We start from the raw sequence: 21,304 nt of genomic DNA, 5'->3' as shown, positions 1-21,304 counted from the left end.
GACTAGTTGTAGAGGTAGGGGTCACTGTACTGTAGTGGTAACTAGCTGTACTAGACTCTCTATGCTGTGTGAATGGTCACAAAATCACAATACTGCTGTAAGGCTTACTGATACTGAGTCGCCACGGCGATAGGCCTGTCTACCTACCTTCCACCCCCTTTTTAACCAAGCCCTTCTTTATGATGAGATCACCAGCGGCAATAGGATGGGGATAAATATAATATATAATAATAATATAATATGCCATTTAGCAGACGCTTTTATCCAAAGCGACTTACAGTCATGCGTGCATACATTTTTTATTTTATTTTGTGTATGGGTGGTCCCGGGGTTCGAACCCACTACCTTGGCGTTACAAGCGCCGTGCTCTACCAGCTGAGCTACAGAGGACCACGTGTATTCTTTAGTCGTTTTGCATCTTCCACGGCCATTTCTAGGTGGGTGGATTTGGAGGACAAATAGATTTTTTTTAGCTATATTTTCATTTTTGTTGTTTAATTTTAACACAAGTCTTGCATTCTGTCATCTAAACTGTCAAATCTGTCTCCCATCTCTTACTGAAAGAGAGTAAAGGTGACAATGGGCCGCCCAGGTGCTGAAACACTCGATAGCCCTTTGTGTCTCCTGGACTGTGGGGTGCTCGTCCTCGCCACCAGGCCTGTCAGACCGACAACTTATCCGGAACTCTGGGGTGAAATAAAAACAGCAGCACTTTGATATTGCATTACAGGAGTGTGAATCACGCACGCTGAGCGTTTTCTGTGACGGATGACTCATCCACACAGCCAAGCGAGCACAGAAAACGCTGGGAATTAAAGCTAGGGCACCTTCCTTCGCCCAGATACCAATACAAAATGGCTTGGTATTAAATTAGAGCGCAGCACACACACACACACACACACACATCGAATTTCTCCATGTATGAGAGCAGCGGTAGTCAGCACTGTGCCACTGTCACAGCCACCCTTGGGATATGTCTGAAAGAGGACAAACGGAACAGCAAAGGCCAATATTCAGATCTGATTTTCAGCCTACCTACATTGTGCCTTCCTTTATTTTCATAGTTGACTGAAAGCCTGCACAATGTCAACATAATCAAAAGCATGGCATGCAGAACTAAAATCTAATGTTTGTGTAATTTGAGGCTTTATCGTGTTTTACCCTCCACAGTATGTGTGCCTGAAAGCCAGGCCCATTTGTAGACCATGATAGGCCTCCTGCTCCCTCCCACATGATAAATCAGCCACAAAACACATCATGGCTCTCCAGTGTTCTGCCACTGCTCCATAGCTTGGAGGGAAACAAGAGCGGGTTGAAAAATAGGCCAGGCTCTCTTGGATGCAAGGTAGCTGTCGCAAAAGGGGGGGGTGGGTGGGTTCAGCATTAGATTCAACAGCTCCAAATATTTTGGCAGCGTAGAGTTCCAGGGACACAGCGTCTCTACTTGTGATAATGTGAACAAACAATCCAACTCCATGCTTGACCCAGTGTATCAGAACGAAATGTAAAATGTAGCCTAAATATCCACACAGCAAAAAAATATTCCCTGGATAATAAAATGGCAAGCAGGTACACTACGCCTTAGGGCTGAGCAATATGGCCAAAATATCATATCACAGTATTTTTGTCATTGACGGTATGACGCCATTTGACGTTTCTGAATAATAACAGTTCTAAATACGCTTGATGAGTTGTGCATGACCCTAGGATGGCAACAAATTAATTCTAAGTGGTTTTAAATTGGCTTTCTCCGTTCTGATTGCTTTATACAGCTCAAAACAAACTTCAAACTAAAATAATAAAGAGGACATTACTGAAAGTGAAGTAGTCTTATTTGTAGAAGAATGCATCAAAATCCTATTTTGTAGCCTCAAACTCTGGTACTCGACCAATGGTTGCCATTTCTATAGTTATTTGTTCAATTCCAGCATTCACGTCCATCACTTTCTTCATTTCCTGCACTAATTTGTTATAATTTAAACACTGTCAAGTTTATTTTGTCTTAGTATGCCTCTATAAAAAAAATATAAAAAAAAGGAATATCAGAATAATTACTATCCTCTTTGACCACTTTCGGGTTAATTTGCAGATCTTACTAAGAGGGCAGTCGGACGATTTCCGGGGGTCTCTGCTCCGAAGTTGTTGACTAGTTGTGCTAGCATTTAGCTAGCAGTTCTCAGCTGTTAGCAGTTTCTTACTGGCGATAAAAACTGACAATTTCAAGAATTTGAGTCATTACTGAATCATTTAATTAAACAAATCAAACAAAATGCCATTAGAGAATGTACAGTAAAAATCCACACCGGTGTGTGTATCAATACCGGTATATAGTAAAATGCAATATATTAGGGATGTAACGCTTCAAATGTTTAAGATGCAAGTGCATAGGTCCGAGGAACCCAAACGATCCAAATGTAGCATGCATCGGTCAGAAAATAGATTCAAACTTTACAAAAATGTTTTGCTCATACTACTTTCTTTCCACCTTCCAAAAATACCTCATATTTTGTGACAACTGATGCGTCCTCTCCTTTAGGGTCGAACTAAGCACGCAACTGTGTTGAGTCATTGATCTTCAAGTCATTTTGCATGCCAAAACAACCCCAGGGAATATCAGTAGCTTAGTCAAACTGCGCCCAGTATCACGAGGCAGGCGGTACGTTCATGATCTATTCTGAAGGCACCATCAGCATTCAAATGCTAGAATGGCATATGCGTTATTAGGCTTTATTAGTTGAGTGACAACCTATGTAATTTGCTAGGTTGTTGTTATACATGCACTGTTGAAAATGGTGTTTTACAGGAATAAAAGTAAGCTACCGGAGACAACTCTCATCTGGCTATAGGTCTACCTGCTGAACGGGGCTTACAATATATTTTATTTTGATTGTTCTGGTTCGCCATCAGCAACAGTTTTGGTAGTTTTGCTTTAAAACAATCCGTTTTATGTGGTCATTTTCAGATATACAGGGTAAAGTTGATAATTTTATAACGAGGACACCAATCACTTTTGCAGGGGCACGCTGCATGGCCGAAGTGAGAGTAGAAGATCACTCCGTAAAAACTTCAGAATGGTCAAAACCATTTGATTTTGAGATTGGGTGAGATCCCAAATTGTGCTCTATATTCATTGGCTATGTCATAGCTAATTTGTAAACGATAAATATTGTTACATTACTAGCTCAAACGCTTAATCTGCAAAAATGACAAGTTAATTAGTGGGTGATGGTGATTTCAGAACCAAAGTGGGGGGACAATAAACATGCCACATTTGCCCCCCCTAATCTGATAGTGGTAGTGGGGTGGTAGATGCCTAGTCTCATTTACGGCTCAGCTCAGGGCTGGGCGATATAGTCTAGATTTATTATTATTTGTATTAATTTTTTTAACATGGGCGATTCACGATATACTGTATATATCTCAATGTTTTAAAACATTTCTCTAAATAAGCTTGGTTGTACAATTAAAGGTGAAATACACTGCATTTCAAACATTCAGCAATAATCTAATGATCTGGATTATTATTTTTTTAAACACATTTAACCATAACCATGCACATTCACTAATAATGACTAATTTCTTGTAGCAGGCATTATGGAAAATTAACACAGGTCTCAAACAATCTCTCAAGCACAAGCCCACATGCTAGTGAGTAGCCAGCTAGTCTTTATTGTTCAAGTTTAGCCAACTTGGATCTACACGGAACAAAAATAAAACGCAACATGCAACAATTTCAAAGATTTACTGAGTTACAGTTCATATAAGGAAATCAGTCAATTTAAATAAATAAATTAGGTCCTAATCTATGGATTTCACATGACTAGAAATACAGATACGCATCGGTTGATCAGATACCTTTAAAAAAAAGTAGGGGCGTGGATCAGAAAACCAGTCAGTATCTGGTGTGACCACCATTTGCCGCATGCAGCACGAGATCTCCTTTGCATAGAGTTGATCAGATTGTTGATTGTGAAATGTTGTCCCACATCAGTCACTGGCTTCATCAATAAGTGCATCGATGATGTCGTCCCCACAGTGACCGTACGTACATACCCCAACCAGAAGCCATGGATTACAGGAAACATCCGCACTGAGCTAAAGGGTAGAGCTGCCGCTTTCAAGGAACGGGACTCTAACCCGGACGCTTATAAGAAATCCCGCTATGACCTCCGACGAACCATCAAACAGGCAAAGAGTCAATACAGGTCTAAGATTGAATCATACTACACTGGCTCTGACGCTCGTCGGATGTGGCAGGGCTTGAAAACTATTACAGACTACAAAGGGAAGCACAGCCGCGAGCTGCCCAGTGACACAAGCCTACCAGACGAGCTAAACCACTTCTATGCTCGCTTCGAGGCAAGCAACACTGAAGCATGCACGAGAGCACCAGCTGTTCCGGACGACTATGTGATCACGCTCTCCGTAGCCGATGTGAGTAAGACTTTTAAGCAGGTCAACATTCACAAGGCCGCAGGGCCAGACGGATTACCAGGACGTGTACTCCGAGCATGTGCTGACCAACTGGCAAGTGTCTTCACTGACATTTTCAACATGTCCCTGACTGAGTCTGTAATACCAACATGTTTCAAGCAGACCACCATAGTCCCCGTGCCCAAGAACTCTAAGATAACCTGCCTAAATGACTACCGACCCGTAGCACTGACGTCTGTAGCCATGAAGTGCTTTGAAAGACTGGTCATGGCTCACATCAACAGCATAATCCCAGAAACCCTAGACCCACTCCAATTTGCATACCGCCCCAACAGATCCACAGATGATGCAATCTCTATCGCACTCCACACTGCCCTTTCCCACCTGGACAAGAGGAACACCTACGTGAGAATGCTATTCATTGACTACAGCTCAGCATTCAACACCATAGTGCCCTCTAAGCTCATCACTAAGCTAAGGATCCTGGGACTAAACACCTCCCTCTGCAACTGGATCCTGGACTTCCTGACGGGCCGCCCCCAGGTGGTAAGGGTAGGTAACAACACATCTGCCACACTGATCCTCAACACGGGGGCCCCTCAGGGGTGCGTGCTCAGTCCCCTCCAGTACTCTCTGTTCACCCATGACTGCATGGCCAGGCACGACTCCAACACCATCATTAAGTTTGCCGACGACACAACAGTGGTAGGCCTGATCACCGACAACGATGAGACAGCCTATAGGGAGGAGGTCAGAGATCTGGCCGTGTGGTGCCAGGACAACAACCTCTCCCTCAACGTGACCAAGACAAAGGAGATGATTGTGGACTACAGGAAAAAAAAGAGGACTGAGCACGCCCCCATTCTCATCGACGGGGCTGTTGTGGAACAGGTTGAGAGCTTCAAGTTCCTTGGTGTCCACATCACCAACGAACTATCATGGTCCAAACACACCAAGACAGTCGTGAAGAGGGCACGACAAAGCCTATTCCCCCTCAGGAGACTAAAAAGATTTGGCATGGGTCCTCAGATCCTCAAAAAATTCTACAGCTGCACCATCGAGAGCATCCTGACTGGTTGCATCACCGCCTGGTATGGCAACTGCTTGGCCTCTGACCGCAAGGCACTACAGAGGGTAGTGCGTACGGCCCAGTACATCACTGGGGCAAAGCTCCCTGCCATCCAGGACCTCTATACCAGGCGGTGTCAGAGGAAGGCCCTCAAAATTGTCAAAGACTCCAGCCACCCTAGTCATAGACTGTTCTCTCTGCTACCGCACGGCAAGCGGTACCGGAGTGCCAAGTCTAGGTCCAAAAGACTTCTCAACAGCTTCTACCCCCAAGCCATAAGACTCCTGAACAGCTAATCATGGCTACCCGGACTATTTGCACTGCCCCCCCACCCCATCCTTTTTACGCTGCTGCTACTCTGTTAATTATTTATGCATAGTCACTTTAACTCTACCCACATGTACATATTACCTCAACTAGCCGGTGCCCCCGCACATTGACTATGCAACGGTACCCCCCTGTATATATAGCCTCCCTACTGTCACTTTATTTTACTGTATATATAGCCTCCCTACTGTCACTTTATTTTACTTCTGCTCTTTTTTTCTCAACACTTTTTTGTTGTTGTTTTATTCTTACTTTTTTGTTTAAAATAAATGCACTGTTGGTTAAGGGCTGTAAGTAAGCATTTCACTGTAATGTCTGCACCTGTTGTATTCGGCGCATGTGACCAATAAAATTTGATTTGATTTGATTTCAATGGCTGTGTGAAGTTGCTGGATATTGGCGGGAACTGGAACACTGTCGTACACGTCAATCCAGAGCATCCCAAACATGCTCAATGGGTGAAATGTTTGGTGAGTATGCAAGCCATGGAAGAACTGGGACATTTTCAGCTTCCAGGAATTGTGTACAGATCCTTGCGACATGGGCCTTTGCATTATTATGCTAAAATATGAGGTGATGGAGGCGGATGAATGGGCCTCAGGAACGTGTCACGTATCTTTGTGCATTCAAATTGCCATCAATAAAATGCAATTGTGTTCGTTGTCCGTAGCTTATGCCTACCCATCCCATAATCCCACCACCACGGGGCACTCTGTTCACAACGTTGACATCAGCAAACCGCTTGCCCACACAACGCCATACACGCCGTCTGCCATCTGGTCGGTACAGTTGAAACAGGGAATTATCTGTGAAGAGCACACTTCTACAGCGTGCAAGTGGCCACCCAAGGTGAGCATTTGTCCACTGAAGTCAGTTACGACGCCGAACTGCACTCAGTTCAAGACCCTGGTGAGGACGAGCATGTAGATGAGCTTCCCTGAGACATTTAGATAGTTTTTCCATCAGCTGTCCATCTCGCAAGTGAAGAAGCCGGATGTGGAGGTCATGAACTGGCGTGGTTACACGTGGTCTGCGGTTGTGAGGCCGGATGGACGTACTGCCAAATTCTCTACGATGACGTTCGAGGCGGCTTATGGTAGAGAAATCAACATTCCATTCTCTGGCAAGAGCTCTAGTGGACATTCCTGCAGTAAGCATGCCAATTGCGCGCTCCCTCAAAACTTGAGACATCTGTGGCATTGTGTTGTGTGACAAAACTGCACATTTTAGAGTGGCCTTTTATTGTCCTCAGCACAAGGTGCACCTGTGTAATGATCATGCTGTTTAATCAGCCATAAAAAAACATGATTATTGTGATACAGGCATTTGGAATATCGCACAAAAACTTTTATTCGAATATTTTAGATATATCGCCCAGCCCAAGCTCAGGTGCATAGTACATACACCATTTACACACACACGTCAGCTCAGACAGATCCAGCTCAGAGGCCCAGCTCCAACAGCAGAAGATTTGATTTTAGAACGGAAAATGAATGTGTTTATGCAACAAATCTTAGCGAATCAATTCGTTCTCTAATCAAACTGAATCGCGCTGAATCGTTTCAAACTAAAAAAATGCATAGTTCCTGCATCGTATCAGAGACCATGTACAGTGGGGAGAACAAGTATTTGATACACTGCCGATTTTGCAGGTTTTCCTACTTACAAAGCCTGTAGAGGTCTGTAATTTTTATCATAGGTACTCTTCAACTGTGAGAGACGGAATCTAAACCAGTAAGAATTCCGGCTCTCACAGACCTGTTAGTTTTTTCTTTAAGAAGCCCTCCTGTTCTCCACTCATTACCTGTATTAACTGCACCTGTTTGAACTCGTTACCTGTATAAAAGACACCTGTCCACACGCTCAATCAAACAGACTCCAACCTTTCCACAATGGCCAAGACCAGAGAGCTGTGTAAGGACATCAGGGATAAAATTATAGACCTGCACAAGGCTGGGATGGGCTATAGGACAATAGGCAAGCAGCTTGGTGAGAAGGCAACAACTGTTGGCGCAATTATTAGAAAATGGAAGAAGTTCAAGATGATGGTCAATCACCCTCAGTCTGGGGCTCCATGCAAGATCTCACCTCGTGGGGCATCAATGATCATGAGGAAGGTGAGGGATCAGCCCAGAACTACACGGCAGGACCTGGTCAGTGACCTGAAGAGAGCTGGGACCACAGTCTCAAAGAAAACCATTAGTAACACACTACGCCGTCATGGATTAAAATCCTGCAGCGCACGCAAGGTCCCCCTGCTCAAGCCAGCGCATGTCCAGGCCCGTCTGAAGTTTGCCAATGACCATCTGGATGATCCAGAGGAGGAATGGGAGAAGGTCATGTGGTCTGATGAGACAAAAATAGAGCTTTTTTGTCTAAACTCCACTCGCCGTGTTTGGAGGAAGAAGAAGGATGAGTACAACCAAGAACACCATCCCAACCGTGAAGCATGGAGGTGGAAACATCATTCTTTGGGGATGCTTTTCTGCAAAGGGGACAGGACGACTGCACCATATTGAGGGGAGGATGGATGGGGCCATGTATCGCGAGATCTTGGCCAACAACCTCCTTCCCTCAGTAAAAGCATTGAAGATGGGTCGTGGCTGGGTCTTCCAGCATGACATCGACCCGAAACACACAGCCAGGGCAACTAAGGAGTGGCTCCGTAAGAAGCATCTCAAGGTCCTGGAGTGGCCTAGCCAGTCTCCAGACCTGAACCCAATAGAAAATCTTTGGAGGGAGCTGAAAGTCCGTATTGCCCAGCGACAGCCCCGAAACCTGAAGGATCTGGAGAAGGTCTGTATGGAGGAGTGGGCCAAAATCCCTGCTGCAGTGTGTGCAAACCTGGTCAAGACCTACAGGAAACGTATGATCTCTGTAATTGCAAACAAAGGTTTCTGTACCAAATATTAAGTTCTGCTTTCCTGATGTATCAAATACTTATGTCATGCAATAAAATGCAAATTAATTACTTAAAAATCATACAATGTGATTTTCTGGATTTTTGTTTTAGATTCCGTCTCTCACAGTTGAAGTGCGCCTATGATAAAAAATTACAGACCTCTACATGCTTTGTAAGTAGGAAAACCTGCAAAATCGGCAGTGTATCAAATACTTGTTCTCCCCACTTTGTGTATATATATATATATATATATATATATATATATATATATATATATACATACATATATACATACACACACACACACACACACTTACATATACACAGGTGCAGCTCAATAAATTAGAATATTGTGGAAAAGTTAAGTAATTTCAATAATTCAATTGACAAAGTGAAACTCATATCGTGGATTAATTACACAAAAAGTGAAATAGTTCAAGCCTGTATGTTTTAATCTTGAGGATTACGGCTTACAGCTCATGAAAACCCCAAATTCAGTATCTCAGAAAATTAGAATAGTGAAAAAGTTCAATATTGTAGACTCAAGGTGTCACACTCTAATCAGCTAACTAACTCAAAACACCTGCAAAGGTTTACTGAGCCTTTAAATGGTATCTCATGAATCTTTAGATTCAGTCTCTCACAGTTGAAGTGTACCTATGATAAAAATTACAGACCTCTACATGCTTTGTAAGTAGGAAAACCTGCAAAATCGGCAGTGTATCAAATACTTGTTCTCCCCACTGTATCTACATACACCATACATACAAAAGTATGTGGACACCCCTTCAAATGAGTGGATTCGGCTATTTCAGCCACACCTGTTGCTGACAGATTTATCAAATCAAGCACACAGCCATGCAATGTCCATAGACAAACATTGGCATTAGAATGGCCTCACTTAAAAGCTGTGACTTTCAGCTTGGCACCGTCATAGGATGGCACCTTTCCAACAAGTCAGTTTGTCAAATTTCTGCCCTGCTAGAGCTGCCCCGGTCATCTTTAAGTGCTGTTATTGTGAAGTGGAAACATCTAGGAGCAACAATATCTCAGCCGCGAAGTGGTAGGCCACACAAGCTCACAGAACGGGACGGCGAGTGCTGAAGCGCATTTTTTTTTGTCTGTCCTCAGTTGCAACACTCGCTACCGAGTTCCAAACTGCCTCTGTAAGCAACATCAGCACAATAACTGTTCATCGTGAGCTTTATGAAATGGGTTTCCATGTCCGAGCAGCTGCACACAAGCCTAAGATCACCATGCACAATGCCAAGCGTCGGCTGGAGTGGTGTAAAGCTCACCGCCATTGGACTCTGGAGCAGTGGAAAAGCGTTCTCTGGAGTGATGAATCACGTTTCACCATCAGTCCGATGGACGAATCTGGGTTTGGCGGATGCCAGGAGAATGTTACCTGCCCGAATGCATGGTGCCAACTGTAAAGTTTGGTGGAGGAGGAATAATGGTCTGGGGCTGTTTTTCATGGTTCGGGCTAGGCCCCTTAGTGCCAGTGAAGGGAAATCTTAACGCTACAGCATACAATTACATTCTAGACGATTATGTGCTTCCAACTTAGTGGCAACTTTCCTATTTCAGCATGACATACAGAAATGGTTTGTCAAGATCAGTGTGTAAGAACTTGACTGGCCTGCACAGAGTTCTGACCTCAACCCCATCGAACACCTGATGAATTGGAACACCTACTGCGAGCCAGGCCTAATCGCCCAACATCAGTGCCCGACCTCACTAATGCTCATGGCTGAATGGAAGCAAGTCCCCGCAGCAATGTTCCCACATCTAGTGGAAAGCCTTCACAGAAGAGTGGAGGCTGTTATAGCAGCAAAGGGGGGGACCAACTCTATATTACTGCCCATGACTTTGGAATGAGATGTTCGACAAGCAGGTGTCCACATACTTTTGGTCATGTAGTGTATGTATTGTTCCTGTATCGTATCGGAGACCATGTATCTACACTGAACCAAAATATAAACGCAACATGTGAAGTGCTGGTCCCATGTTTAATGAGCAGAAATAAAATACCCCAGAAATGTTCAATACGCACAAAAAGCTTATTTCTCTACAATTTTGTGCACAGATTTGTTTACATCCCTGTTCATGAGCATTTGATCCTCTGTCAAGATAATCCATCCACCTGACAGGTGTAGCATATCAAGAATCTGATTAAACAGCATGATCATTACACAGGTGCACCTTGTGCTGGGGACAATAAAATGCAACTCTAAAATGTGCAGTTGTCACAACACAATGCCACAGATGTCTGAAGTTGAGGGAGCATGCAATTGGCATGCGGACTGCAGGAATGTCCACCAAAGCTTTTGCCAGAGAATTGAATGTTCATTTCTCTACCATAAGCCACATCGTTTTAGAGAATTTGGCAGTTCATCCAACCGGCCTCACAACCGCAGACCACGTGTAATTTTGGCCATATACCACAAACCCCTGACATACCTTATTGCTATTATGAACTGGTTACCAACTTAATTAGAGCAGCAAAAATATATGTTTTGTCATACCTGTGGTATACGGTCTGATATACCACGGCTGTCAGACAATCAGCATTCAAGGCTCGAACCACCCAGTTTAGGCGGTCGAGCACAACTCTTTATTATCATGCGAATATCAACTCGGAGTATAGAAGAACATAGAGTGAGCACCTCTCCCTCCTTGCGTCTCAGCCATGAAGGACTCTCCCATAAACAGAATATGTAATTTTATTGATTTTGCTGTGCTGTTCAATCATTGGAAAGGAGTCCCCCTGTTCCATAAATCCCATATTTATGGATGTGAAGTAATAAGCGGTCCAGCAGGATGTATTATTGTGCTATGAGACCTCAAACTGACTCCCATATACTGGACTTTTAGTAATTAGACCAAGCCTATACCTTCATTATTTCAGTATTTCATTCATGCGCAGTAGTTTATAAAAAAATGGCCAGACCAGCTTGCATGGCTACCAAAACGCTACGTCACGCCCACGGACGTTAGTTTCTTCTCCGCAATGAGTCTGGATCTGAGTACCTCCTCGACTATTTCTAGAACGCTAACCTCAACCTAACGCAGCAGGCGTAGAAAGAGGAGTTTCCACTTCGGTAGCTTTTTCTGGTGACTCCGCATAGTCTACTAGAACGCAAACACATTCTAAGCGTTCTGATTGTTCCAAGAAACCGATGGGTTAGGGCAGAGTCAAAAGGGTTGGGCCAAAGCGGCGTTTTGAAAATTCATCATTGGCTTTGATACTCTGATTGGTTAGAGACGATCCAATCGCTGATGACCTTGTTTTGTACAACATCCCCCATTTTGAGGTCACCACAAACAACTTAAACGTTGGCAGTCTCAGACTAAAGTATGTAGCTAACATAGCGCAGCGGAATAATTTGGTTTGAGTCGTCAGGCAACAGACTAGCTCTCTAAAACCCTTCTTCACAGTATGAGGGTTTCAGCGGTTACTATCGCCCACATTTTGATCTGTGTGAACTACAATTCCGATGCTGTGTTTTAACGTTTAGAAACGTCAATAATCATCGCTTTCAAAAAGGTTTTCGAAACATATGCCCCTTATCTTTCATATCAGCGAGAAAGTATCTTTCAAATAAAAAATATACACTTACTGTAGCAGTTTTGCACAGATCCACAAGCTGAGTGTGCCTCCAGTTGACAAACTACACTTCCTCCCCAGTTACTCTTACATGCTGACCACACCGCCCACGTTGCATGTGCGAGCATTGCAAAATAAATGTATTACTGCTGGAGCGTGTCAACAAGCTTCTGCATAATCAGGCGCTAAAATAGAACTTGCTTCTATTTTAGATGCTTGATGCACTGCAAGTCCCACCTCTCCCATCTCCTCATTGGTTTTTAGGAGCATTTACCCGCGTGGGTGATTGAAGGATGAAGCAGGGCCACACACCAGTCCATTTGGTGGTGGTAATGCGCCTTAATGTTGGTTGCCAACTGCCATATAAAATCCACAAGGAGAAAAGCGAACTAGGTTTCCCCTTTTTATCTGTGGATTAATTGTCGTAGTAGAGCGCACACGATTTTGTATGACTCAACATGGGGTCCAAATTCTATAAAGATCCAGCTAATCCAGTTGGTTTTGGTATTTTAACCTGCATGTCATGAACGTTTTTGGTAGGGATAGACAAAATCAACATGGGCATGTTGGCGCACACAGACGTATGCCCAGAACCGGTTTGGTCAGCATGTTACACACAGGTGTTCAGAGCAGGCTAGATAGCCAATTAGCACAGGTGGCCGCCTATGTCTTCCCTTTTATAAATGTATAAATCCCTTTGATATATTTTTAATTATAAAAAGGTGTAGTAATTTTATTTATTTATTTATTTCACCTTTATTTAACCAGGTAAGCCAGTTGAGAACAAGTTCTCATTTACAACTGCGACCTGGCCAAGATAAAGCAAAGCAGTGCGATAAAAACAACAACACAGAGTTACATATGGGGTAAAACAAAACAAAGTCAAAAATACAACAGAAAACAATATATATACAGTGTGTGCAAATGTAGCCTTATGTTTATTTTTTATTATTATTTCTGGCTGATATCAAAGATATGTTCCTTATGTTTCCGAAAACGTACCGGCGCAAGCGATGCTTGTTAATGTTTAGACTAGCGTCGGGCTCTTAACAAAACTATTGTCAATAGGCGCTAAAGCAGTTAGCGTTCATGAATGGGGTAGCAACAGACCAGACACTAATGTATAACATTACTTTCAACTGAAATGAAAAGGAAAACCACAAACATCCACCAGATGTTGGGAAACAAAAAATTGAAATTTGATGCAACATGGTCATTTTTTGTCCTTTCCCCTATCTACGACACAACAACACAAGCTGCCATCATGTCAAATCTCTGGAAGACTGAAACAGGTTTCCCTCAAGAATTTCCCCGTATTTAGCGCCATCCAACATTCCTTCAATTCTGACCAGTTTCCCAGTCCCTGCCGATGAAAAACACGGATGGTATTCTCGTGTGGTGATGAGAGGTGTTGGGTTTGCGCCAGACATAGCGTTTTCCTTGATTGCCAAAAAGCTCAATTTTCGTCTCTTCTGACCAGAGAACCTTCTTCCACATGTGGTCCTCTGTAGCTCAATTGGTAGAGCATGGCGCTTGTAACGCCGGGGTAGTGGGTTCGATCCCCGGGACCACCCATACGTAAAAATGTATGCACACATGACTGTAAGTCGCTTTGGATAAAAGCATCTGCTAAATGGCATATTATCATCATCATCACCCCCCTTGAAAATAAGGTTGACAGTGCAGCAATACTCTATTCTGTCTCTCACAAATTAATCTCTGCTGAGATTTCATTCTCTGTCCTATGGGATGTTTGCTGGTGGCCTATGCAGAGGGACTGTTTAACATTGCAAACAGACCAGATGCTGAACAGGCATCTAAACCCATACGAACATCTGCAAAACCATAATTCTGGTCTGCTAAATGGCATATTATTATTATATTATTATTACAGTACAAAAAAAGTGTTACGGATTGCGATCACTATCCACGATATATGAAGGAACCAATTAGGCCAGGTACAATATTACTGTGCCATAGCCGCACTCCTCTGAAACCACAGTACAATACAGCATTAGTAGTTACATATTGATTACATTATGTCGTGTGTGCGTGTGGTAGGCAGCACGCGCACTATTTTGAAAACCATGCACGTTGTCGGTTGCTGATTTGACTGGCAAAAACAACCTACGTAGATAACTAACTGTTACGGTAACTAACTTTCTTGCTAACTAATTAGCTAACTAGTAAGTATAATGTCAATTGCAGCTGATAATTGGCCTCTAGGGATAGCATGCTATCTAGCTAGCTACCTAGCCTTACTTAAGCTTCCTACTGGTGGCTAGCTACGCTTACGAACCTGCTGCTATTGACGATGTCATAACAAACACAGTACGAGCAATTTCACAGCCAAGCGACACGCTTGGTGCAGATAGCTACAGCAGTAGTCCTGTATGATAAAATAACGGTTTTTTGTTGTTGTTTAACATATTTTGTTGTGTTACTAGTCGCTAGCTAGCCATTTAGCTAGCCAGCTAGAGTTGCCTAGTAATGTTTTCTTAAATGTGTTAACTAATATAGCACTCTTACCTTTATAGCTTCCCATTTCAGAAGACAAAAACACGACACGGAGAATTTTGTTCAATACCAACATGAACCGAAGCGCTTCTTTGCAGAAATGTCAGTCGAGCCAGGGCCAAAATTGAGACAGAGACCAAGCAGAGGTCTGTTGCTGAGAGGCTGGAGTCAGAAATAAGGTTTAGCATATCCCAAATACCATGCCCTCCATTTCAACAGTTCACATTTTGCTTTTCAGGATTATGTGTAGAGAAATGTAAAATAAAAATAAAAAACGAGGTTCAGGTTAGCTATTCCTTTGAAAATCTAAATTAAAGCGCTCCCACGTACAAGTGCCACTGCTAGATTTCTCTCCAGTTTGTTGGGAATAGAGAGATGAATAGCGCATGCGCCACAGCTGGAGCCTGGAAAATCTGTCCCAGCATGCAACAGAATGTAAAAAGATCGCAAGGTTTAGAAAAGGAGACATGTTGAAGCGTTCTAGTATCTTCAAAATTATTATGGTGCATGCGTGCCATAATGCAGGCATATTCTGATTATTTAATACATTGTGATTATTTTATGTGCTTATCGTATACTACTGCTGGACAGTTCATAATACATCCATTGAATGTATTTCATTTGAAGGATTTCCCCCACAACTTTCACTATCACAATGTATAGCGTTATTATAGCTTCTATAGGTAGTGTAAATAATGTGTATACATTTAGATTTGAGTCATTTAGCAGATGCTCTTATGCAGAGCGATTTACAGTTAATAATGCATTCATTTTAAAGGTCGACGTTGGGCACGAAAAACGGTCCAACTCCGCCCCTTTTTCAATTTTCGAACATAAATGGGGTGTGCCTTTCTTTGGTGATTTGTCGATGTGTCATTCTGGTCATGCGTGCCGCGACCTACGTAGCTTGTTCGTTGACTAAACTAGCCACTTCAGCTAGCCAGTGATGGTGCTTTCAAGACAAATGGGAACTCGAAAAAAAAAAAAAAACGAGGTTAAATCATGATGTCAGTGATCTTCAGGTTGGAAAGTCGGAACTCTAGAAAGATGCCGAGTTCCCGACTTGGAATTCCGAGTTGGATGACCTTTCATAACGTGCTTCCCAGTCTGAGCTATTTTATCCCGAGTTCAGAGTTGTCTTGAACGCACTGAAGTCGAAGATTTCCGAGTTCCGAGTTGTTTTGAACGCGGCATAACTCTTCCAGTATGTGTTGACATCATTTCCAAGTATTTGTGTTTGGACGGAAGCTGTAGAAATAGGTAAGAAATAGCACTTCTGTAGCCAAATGTCTTATTCATTCATTTTTGTTTTTAAGCATTAAATGACCTGGTATGATGGTGCATTGATCAGTTAGTTATACAGTTTTGGTCCAAAGTCAACCTTTAAGATAGTTAGGTGAGACAACCACATATCATAGTTGTAGTAAGTACATTTTTCCTCAATAAAGAAGTTAGTGCTAGTAGGCAAAGAAAAGTGTACAAGTTTTTTATTTATTTATTATACATACATCTTAAGTGTATGCATTATCATACATCTTAAGTGTATCAGGCCCAGCATGTTCAATTCACTGTAGGGGCCTTGATGCAGCATCTGGATCATGCCTCCATCCCAAGGTGTGAGAAAGGGAATCTGAGATGCAATGGGCTTTGCTGCCACCTAGTGACCAGATGGAGCTCTCCAGCTCCCTGTGGTGCTGAAATCTACAGTACCATACAACATTCATACTGTACTTCAGCACTGCATCAGAAATTCTGCTAGCCGGATAGATGAAGGACTGCATGAATCGGTCCAATTCTCAAAATCCAAATCCTGAATTGTCAGCACTGTTGTGACATTCATTCAAAACCATACACACATTCATGGGTTTGCACAGGTGGTGGATAATATTATGCCATTTAGCAGACGCTTTTATCCAAAGCGACTTACAGTCATGTGTGCATACATTTTTACGTATGGGTGGTCCCGGGGATCGAACCCACTACCCTGGCATTACAAGCGCCATGCTCTACCAGCTGAGCTACAGAGGACCACATTGGATATACATTGGATGAATGTTGTTGCATCTTTTTAATTTCTCCCAGGATAGTGCGCCTGTGTTTTTATGCTCGGAACTGACTCCAACCCTGCAGTAGAGAGATCACAAACAGACCGTACACGTTGTTCAGAGCAGTCACTATACTTTATTTTAGGGGGAGAAATAGTATACAATTTCTTCTGTACAATATTTAACTATCACTTCCAACCAAGCCCTGAAACTGTTTTGTTAAATACTTGCAAAACAAAGGAAAAGATGGTATGTTTATTTTGATAGCAGGATGGCCATTTATGACTATGGTGAAAATATCGGCAGGTAACACAAACCTCAGTTACAGTGACACCAATTCTATTGTGATGACGAAAATAATGTGTCACCATAGAAAATCTTAAATGAAAAAGAAAAACTCCATAACTTGTCAAATCTCAGGTCATATTCCCACAGCATTGTTAACTACACAAGTCTATGGTTGCACCATACAATCTGCCTTCAACACTGATAAATGTTGTGGGAAAGTTGAGTGACAGCTAGGATGTCTGTCTGATTAGTCTGAGGTAATGAATGAGCCAATCCAGGGAGTCTTTGCTAGCCTACAGACATATAATAACAATACTTTTTCGTTTGAAAGAGAAGTGAGCATTGTCTGGGCCTTGACATAAATTAATAAAACCATTTTTCTTACAATACAATTACATATCAAATGAACATTAAAATCTCTTTTGGAATATTATTAACATGATAAAGGATTGTTTTCTTTTTCGCCTCGAGACCATAAAAACAACCTCATGCTAAAATCACTATCTAAAACAACATTCATATGTACATACTGTGCATTTTCCATCCAGTCATCTGCTAATGTCATAGAGGGGTTTGGCTTTTGTTAAGGTGTATACTAGAATGTAGGCGAGATGTAATGTGTACCTCCTTAAGAACATGATGGTGTCATAGAAGTAGCTTGTTTAACATGAAAGAAAGCCTAGAAACCTTCTGAGGCCAGAGGGGGAGCATCTGTTTAGGGAGATAGAGCATTTGCACAGCAGCAGTGTTCCTAAAAAAGATATTGTGGAACAAAGTATGGATGCAAACAGATTGGATTTGACTTTCCTCTTTAGCGTCAGTGCTAAAGATAATACAGATACTAAGTGTATAATATCAAAATGGCAGCAGTTGCAAATCTGCCTCCCCTGTTTTTGAAGATTGCTCTTCTGTTGGCTCCCCATCTCTACACTCCTGAATCAGAGTGGCTCCGGTTAGAGAGGAATAGCAAGAGTAGCATAGATGTCAGTCAGTCAGAGAATAAGAAACCCTCTGAGCTACAGGCTATTAGTCCTACAGATGCTGTGACCGCTTTAAATCCATAACTTATGCACCATCGAGTTGGCATACAGTTCTTGCCAGAGAGGATGTACCGGTTTTAAGTCTGAGAATAAACAAAAACAGCTGATTTCATTGATTTACAAACAAACGCTACATAGAGGGTTAAAGAAAGTTGGTGCCATGGGCAAGAAGCCACTGTCAGTTCCAACTTAGATTGCATACAGTTAACACGGTAAAAGCATGGTGTTATTATATCCCTGAACATCTCTCTATGTGGTAGGATATAACTAAATCTGTCTGACGGAGAGAAGCACAGAATTGAGTCACCAGTGTTTTAGGATTACTAAGAACATAGAACATATTCCGGTTAGAATCTGAAAGCTGCAATTGGCAATTTGAATCTGTTATGTGTTGTCTAAAGTAGCACATAGCCAAAATGGTGGACATGCTGTTAGTGATGGGGAATACAAGATTGAGGGGGAACAGGTATAGATTTTTTTCATGATGGCTACATTAGCAATGTAGAATACCTGACATGATCTGAATAACCCGTCTAAATGGACATCTACCTGAAAACCACAGAAGCTGTAAAGACCTCAGGTATGCACCCCTCGACTAAGTTCTCCAAAATAATGACATGAGAATGAGTCAGAGCCTAAAAGCAAAGAGAAGGGGGTCTTAGAGTAATGTATGCTTCCTGAGACTTATTGAAATATGGTGAAAATAGCAGACTACAAACAGAAAACACCACAAACAGGGCAGGGAGAAAGAGCAATACAGTTACAGTGGATTGTAGACATTTCAGTTTAAAATCAAAAGGGGGTTTCAAACAACCGACACCAGTGTCACACTTTTACATAGAGGCTCAAAAACAAAACAAAACAACAAAAAAAGGCATGCGTTTTAAATATTCTGTGGACACCGCAAACCTAAAAGGGAAGTGCTTTTTAAATATTTTTCCTCAAATATATTCATATTTTCAGGGATGTTCAAAAGGTCAAAACATTTAGGTAAAAACAACAACGCTCACAGTCATATTTGAATAGCAAGGGCAACATAGAAAAGACACAAAATACACAGAGAAATAAAGAAGGCAGGAACACTGGTTTGTGAATGGCCATTTTTGTTGGCATACTCCATTATTTGAAAAAGCTTAAATACCAAACATGTCATCTGAATGTAAATGTCCTGTAGTGGTTTTAGTGTTACAAAGGAAAACATCATTATTTGTAGGATGTAAAACTGAGGTATACCTTGTTGAGAGACTCAAGAGGTTGATGGTTATTTGTATAGAAATGCTGTGAGGCAGGTCCGGATAAATAACCTTGATTACGCTGTTCTCTCTCTCTCTCTCTGTCTGTCTCTGTTTCTTTCTGTACAGCAGTGATACACAGACATTCAGAAGCTGTTTCTTATTGGCATTACAATAGTCATTCAGAGGAACACAAACAGCAAATGTGTTTAAAAACCAAGTTGCCCTTTTTTTTTATACTGAAATGAAATTAACTGTGTGTCGCGATTCTTCTTCTCTCCTGTTCCTCCTTTTCTTAGAAAAACAACTGAAGTCAGTCCAGGAAGTACATTTTCCTTTATTCTACCAAAAAATGGTAATGTCAGCCAAAAGGTCAACTTTAAAATGACTTTTTGTTTATTGTCAAGGTGCTGAACAAAAATATTTGTTCAGTGAGGGGTCTAGATGATTGATTGTCTCCCCCTCTTCCCCCCCATCATGCCCTCCCATTTTAAAGGACCCAGGCATGAGCAAGTCTTTAGGTACACATGTAGCTAAACGCAATAGGAACCAGTTTTGAACTGGATCATTCTCCATGAACCCAGGTCCACTAAATGATTTTGGCGCCACCTTGTGTATAATCCCAGAGTTAGTGACAAACGTTGGAACGAGTCCTGACCCTCTGCTCAGGGAGGCGAGTCTCTTTGGGGTCTGTTCTCCTGTTCTGTGTTAACTCATACGCCTAGTCATAGGCTGGATTCTTTGGGAGGGTAGTCTACATTGGTCACCATGGTGACGACTGTGATGATCTCCTCGGGCGCGGTGACGTTGTTGAGTCGCTGCATCTGCACCATGCGCTCCTCCACACACCCCGCCGACAGGCGCGCCTCCGCCTCGTGGTCCCAGCACTCCTCGATGGTCTCACACAGCATGGTCAAACCCTGGAACACACACACACACACGGTTACCCTCTGCGACACAAGGGCACAATGACACACAGCGAGCAAGGCCCGTGGGGTGTCATGGTACACAGAGAGAGACCAGACACCATTAAGTTAACTAATCTACTGTTACAGATCCACAAGAGAGGAAATAGCCTGGGCGAGGCTGGAAACAGATCCGGTAGGAGAGACTGAGAAACTGTGAGGATGAGGCCACTGGAGACATTTCAGACAGAAATGGCCGCTATCTTCTAGACTGGAGGGAGAAAAATCTGGCCACGAAGAAGGTATCATTCTAGGATCAATAAGAGTCTGAGTTGGGCTCGTGTTAGGATGCTCTGGAGACAGTAGCGATTCAGACAAACCGTCTTAGTTAAACGTAGTCAAGACATAAACAGATGAGGTAAGCAGTGCCCTGGGTCATGGTAGGAAGAGACAGGCTTATACAGGGAAAAGCATGGAGCTATATTTAGCTATAAAAGCCTATTGTCATGTTAATGTTAAAAGCTGTTCAGTGTTTGTACTATTCTCTGGGATATACAGTGCATTCGGAAAGTATTCAAACCCTTTGACTTTTTCCACATTTTGTTACGTTACAGCCTTATTCTAAAATTGATTAAATAAATAGAAATCCTCATCAGTCTACACACTACCCCATAATGACAAAGCGGAAACAAATGTTGCACAATTCAGGTGTGGAAAGCTTAGACTTACCCAGAAAGACTCACAGATGTAATCGCTTCCAAAGGTGATTCTAACATGTATTGACTCAGGGTGTTGAATACTTATCTATATATATATATATAGTGTTTTATTTATTCATAAATCTTTTACACATTTTAGAATTTTTCTTCCACTTTGACAGAGTATTTTGTGTAGATCACTGTCAAAAAATTACAATTAAATCATTTTCAATCCCA

At 42.3% G+C, this 21,304-nt stretch overlaps 2 protein-coding genes across 3 annotated transcripts in view; both read right to left on the bottom strand.

Moving 5' to 3' along the window:
• Nucleotides 1-15,211, bottom strand: part of LOC311128881 (methyl-CpG-binding domain protein 5-like) — a 46,654-nt gene extending 31,443 nt beyond the window's left edge. For both annotated transcript variants that reach the window (XM_084161101.1, XM_084161102.1), the window contains exon 1: nucleotides 14,872-15,211. The gene's annotated coding sequence lies outside the window, so the exon portion shown is untranslated. The remainder of the gene's footprint in view (nucleotides 1-14,871) is intronic.
• Nucleotides 15,212-17,023: 1,812 nt separating this feature from the next.
• The window catches only part of LOC311129733 (activin receptor type-2A-like), a 45,831-nt gene continuing 41,550 nt past the window's right edge, over nucleotides 17,024-21,304 (bottom strand). Inside the window, exon 11 of the mRNA XM_084162150.1 lies at nucleotides 17,024-20,384. Within this exon, the coding sequence (XP_084018276.1) occupies nucleotides 20,190-20,384 (195 nt within the window). The 3' untranslated portion in view covers nucleotides 17,024-20,189. The remainder of the gene's footprint in view (nucleotides 20,385-21,304) is intronic.

Source organism: Coregonus lavaretus (assembly GCF_964263955.1).
Source record: "Coregonus lavaretus genome assembly, chromosome: 5".
Taxonomy (NCBI): Eukaryota; Metazoa; Chordata; class Actinopteri; order Salmoniformes; family Salmonidae; genus Coregonus; species Coregonus lavaretus.
This window is presented reverse-complemented; position numbering and strand designations above follow the sequence as displayed.